Source organism: Gadus morhua, chromosome 4 (assembly GCF_902167405.1).
Source record: "Gadus morhua chromosome 4, gadMor3.0, whole genome shotgun sequence".
Classification (NCBI taxonomy): Eukaryota; Metazoa; Chordata; class Actinopteri; order Gadiformes; family Gadidae; genus Gadus; species Gadus morhua.
In genome coordinates, this window is record NC_044051.1 from 13,286,117 (window position 1) to 13,291,116 (window position 5,000).

At 47.6% G+C, this 5,000-nt stretch overlaps 1 protein-coding gene across 1 annotated transcript in view; it reads right to left on the reverse strand.

Moving 5' to 3' along the window:
• LOC115542738 (matrix metalloproteinase-17) overlaps window positions 1-5,000 on the reverse strand; it is a 55,200-nt gene that overhangs the window by 10,499 nt on the left and 39,701 nt on the right. Inside the window, exons 5-6 of the mRNA XM_030355137.1 lie at window positions 1,308-1,484; window positions 174-276 (exon numbers count right to left, since the gene is read on the reverse strand). Of these exons, the coding sequence (XP_030210997.1) occupies window positions 174-276; window positions 1,308-1,484 (280 nt within the window). The remainder of the gene's footprint in view (window positions 1-173; window positions 277-1,307; window positions 1,485-5,000) is intronic.

Genomic DNA, 5,000 nt, shown 5'->3' on the forward strand with positions numbered 1-5,000 from the left:
GCGTGGGGGTGTGTGGGGTTGTGCGTGTGTGCATGTGTTTTAACGTTCTACTGACAGTACAGCGTGTGTGCCTGGGTGAGTGTGCATGCATGTGTGTGTGCATGTGCGTGTGTTTGTGTGTGCATATGCATATGTGTGCGTGCGTGTGCATATGTGTGTGTTTGTGTACTCACAGGATGCTGGACCTGTTGTCTGGGAGGTCCAGCAGGACGGGGGGTTCCTCGGTGTGGGAGGGGGTTCCCGGTCGCTTGGTGTGTGAGACGGAGTCCCGGACCCCTGAAAGCAGCCAGGAGGACAAGTCACGCACACGCTTGTGATCAGTAGCACCCGCATCACTTTGGTTTTGACCAATCACACGCTAGAATCCCAACGTCCAATCAGAAAAAAAAGATTTTCGGTCTACTAAAACACAATTTCCGTATCCTAATAAAAACACAATTTGAAGAAGAACAGCAAAGACAAGGAAAACAAATATATTTAATGTTTTTTGTACAAAGAGCTTGACGGTAGACTCTCTATCGGCACTAAACTCATGGTACTGAACCCTATCTTGCTCCCTCCAAAGCTCTCGCTCTACAGGAACGCACATTAGAAGCCCCCCGTTCCAGACGTTCCGTGGTGAGGAGAGACCCCTGGAGAACCGGATCAACACCAGTAGTTATCAACCACAGTCCCCCTCCATCCATGTTTACTCTTCTTCAGTCTGGATCTGCTCTGCTGTACCCTATCCTGTCTCATGTATTGTGCATCATGTATTGCGGGGACGGTGGGTTCTATGGATGTCCACCGGGGGGGCTCTTCCTCATTCAACGTCATCTCTCTCTCGCTCGGCTGGGGTTAACTGGGGTGAGGTCGGCAGGGGACTGAGCCGTCCAGTCACCACGTTGTGTGGTCAGTGCTCCACTTTCTTTGAGTCTTTCACTGAACTCTGGTTTGGAACATGTATAATAAAATGTATTGTACATCTTGTCTTCTCCAAAGTGCCTCTGAATGTCGGTGAATCACTCATTTGAATGGAAAACAATTAAACTCCATTCAATTCAGCTAATTAAATCACCAGGAAGCTCCATCGACCTTGCCAGCGCTATAAAGCCTCTCTCTCTCTCTCTCTCTCTCTCTCTCTCTCTCTCTCTCTCTCTCTCTCTCTCTCTCTCTCTCTCTCTCTCTCTCTCTCTCTCTCTCTCTCTCGTTTTTTTACTTGTTACTTTCCTCTATTCATGCATTAACTTTTCTTGGAATCACACACACACACACACACACACACACACACACACACACACACACACACGCACACACCATTGCCCTACCGTAGAGCTGCCAGACGCGGACCTTGTCTTCGTAGGGCAGCTGGTACTTCAGGGGGTCTCCCACGGGCCCCTGGTAGTACGGCCTCATGATGGACTCCAGGGCCGAGGTGTGGACCAGCCCGATGGCGTGGCCAAACTCATGGACCGCCACCGCAAACAGGTCCATGCCATGGGAGTCTGAGATGGGAGGGAGGGAGAGAGGAGAGGGGGAGGGGAAGGGAGAGAGAGGGAGGGAGGGAGAGAGAAAGAAGAAAAGGAGAGAAAAGTGAAATAGGGGTTGAGAGAGGAGAGAGGAGGGAGAGGAGAGAGAAAGAGGGGGAGAGAGAAAGGAAAGAGGGAGAGGAGAGAGGGAGGAGAGAGGGAGTGGGAGGAGAGAGGGGAGAGGAGGGAGGGAGGGAGAGAAGAGAGGGAGAGAGAAAGAGAGGGGGAGAGAGAGGAGAGAGAAAGAGAGCGGGAGAAAAGGGGGAGGAAGAGAGAGAGACAAGCATTCAGCACAATGGAAACTTTTTCAATCAACCACCAGAAACCTGTGTGAATTAATGAGTGAATTCATACTGAAACAAGGACAATAAAGCTTGATTATAACATTCAGCCAATTAAACCGTTTCCCTCGCTCCCATCCATACGCAGATCATTATGGTGGCAGCAACAAGAAATAGATTTTCTTTCAGCGGGCGCAGACCAAAGAAGTTCTTTGCAGACAAAACTTATTTCATAATCAATACGGTTTTGGCTTTGTCACCACACTTTCCATCAGTTAAGACCAATGAAAAATCTGATTGTCGAACAAAGTCCAAATCACGCCGGCCTTGATTATCCGTCACATTAAACACAAGATTCAAGATTTAAAGGTCTTTATTCGTCACATACAAATCATCATAAAGGATGTGCAGTGAAGTGTTTGTGCGACACACTCTGTAGTTCCGTGCTTAAATATAATAGATATACACACCAGAAAGATGAAGTATTAGGATAATAAGTTTATGCAAGTATGTTAAGTTATTGCAAGAATTCACACATGCATTGCTTTCATCTACTGAGGCAAGTCAGTAGATGCGCTTTGAGGTCCAAGAAGGGCAGAAAACGAGGTTAGCTATTGGCAAGTGATGTGTGTGATGGTTTTCTCAGCATCATTTTGTTCTTACGACCTCGCCAAAGTTCTCTTCCACAAGTGCACTGCCTTAGATGGATGCTCAGGGGAGAGGGGGTCGTTGCGAACGAGCAAAGCACGGTCAAAGGATCGATGTCTTTAGCGGACACAGACTACGAAGAGATAAAGTGTGTACTGTCGTGTGAACTGCCATGTACAGCCCACGGCGAATGTCTTCATCCTAAGTAGCTTTATACAAGAACGTTGTCGGTAGCGTGTGTGATGTACTGTTGGCTGAGCCCCAAAGCTGCCAATCAAAGCTTCTGACTGTGAGTACACTTCAAGGCGGTACTTCGTTAGCATTTCATAAAGAAAAAAACCCAAACCTGCATGAATCACACCGTCGGCCTCTTTGAAGCAGGAAACAACAAGCCGATCCAGGAGATGATTTAGATGTCAAACACGAAGTCTAGCATTCGCTGTTTCGAGGTCAGCTAGCTAAGCGTCTCCCTGGCGGTTTGGGCTGGAGCCTTAAGTAGTTGTCAGCCTTTAGCTTGGCCCCTGGCTAGGAAACACTTCTGTGTTTGAGCTCAACGAAGGAGACCGAGGAGAACGTGACTCTAGCCACTGTGATCTACACATGGAAGTCAGGCCAGAGAGACTCTCAGAGGGAAGGGTAGCGAGCACACCTTGCTATTTACAACCTCATAGCAAAGACCCAGCACTCAGGCCTCTCTGGCTCGCCAAACGTCCTGCCTTTGATCAAAGTAACAACCGGGCGAAGACCTTGATGGACGCCAGAGCCAATCATATGGTACATCTGAGAGAGAGACAGACAGACAGACAGACAGACAGACAGACAGACAGACAGACAGACAGACAGACAGACAGACAGACAGACAGACAGACACACAGACAGACAGAGAGAGAGAGAAAAGCAGGGGACAGTAGTAAATAGTTAAAGCAATGGAGAGAGCAAGAAATATGAGTGAAGGAGAGAGCAAGAGAGAGGAGGGAGAGTGAGAGAGATAATGATATATGGAGATAGAATCACAGAGTAATGGCCATAACAACTGGCGGGTATAGTCTGTTGTTTTGAGCGGCGTGATTGCGTGTTTAAACCATAGCGAGGCGGCACCTGTCATCACATTGCTGCTTCATCTCGATCCAACCTGTAACTGTTCTGTTTAACGCTGTTACCGGGATACATCCCACACTGGGATCCCCGAAACAAAAGCATTCCTCTCTCGCTGCTCACCCGAAGCATCACAACACAAAAAGAACAGCGCGTTGTTCACACAGATGTCAGTGATACGGGAGATTTCATTCCTTCTCCATGTTAGCCTGAACACTGTACTGCGTGTTAGTCTTGCAAACACACTGAACCATCGGTGCGTCCCTTGAGGTACACTAGGAAATAGTGTGTAAGAGAGGAGGATCATTCTGTTCTCCGGCGCCTGACGCTGCAGTTTCAGAACAATCTGCCGCTGACATGACACCGCCTCGAGCTGTTAACCTTGGTTCACCCTGCCGCTGAAATATGGAGGATGCATTATACATCTAGGATATCGAGTAGAGAAGGTGCTGGTCCCACTACTGCCTTAGTAATGGTGTCTGCTACAGGGCAGGCTTGTGTGTCTCAAAGAATAAAATCCTTTTTTGTTCTTTGAGTGGGTTTTCTTGGAGCAAGCAAGAATTTCTTGCCCGAAACACAAAATGGTGTTCAGGGTGTAATACTGGGACACATTCGCTCAAAGGAAAGGTAAGGTGATCTGTGTGGAATGCAAACTGAGGATGGAATGTGATTTGATCATTCATGATTTGATTCATGCAGAAGCGACAAAAAGCTGAATGTTAGCCCATTAAAGGCTTTTATAACATTACATAATATTACATTATTGCCACTGACACAGTTCGAATAAGCGTGCCTGTGTCAACAATTGTCAAAAGATATGCCAATGTTTAAATGAGCAAACGAGGGCAGAAAGTTCTCTGGCATTTCATGAGGATTTTCAAGTTTTTTCAAGTGCTTCTATTTTAATGCTTTATCTGGACACAACCTCAGAATCATTCCTTAGATTTATTTCTGGATAATTTTGGCATCTGATCAGCTTGATCCGGCGTATCGCTTACTAATTGGGGGTCGGAAACGCCATACTGTGCGCTTGTGGGGGAGTATAAACACAGGCAGCTCTGCACAGATCTGCGTCGCTGAGTCGCGACCTGGATCTTGGCAGAAGTGCTGCACGCACAGCTGCAATTTAATCCAGTGGTGGACGCTTTGGCTGTCAAGCGGACAGCAGGGGAGGAACTGCTTGGCTCAATGGCTCTGTTTGAGTAGAACAGTGTGTGTGTGTGTGTGTGTGTGTGTGTGTGTGTGTGTGTGTGTGTGTGTGTGTGTGTGTGTGTGTGTGTGTGTGTCTGTGTGTGTGTGTGTGTGTGTGTGTGTGTGTGTGTGTGTGTGTGTGTGTTTGTGTGTGTGGGTGTGTGTGTGTGTGCAGGTTGGGGAGATGGGGTAGGTAGTGTGTCTGTGTATGTGTCTGTGTGTGAAGTGCATTTAGGTGTGTGTGTGTGTGTGTGTGTGTGTGTGTGTGTGTGTGTGT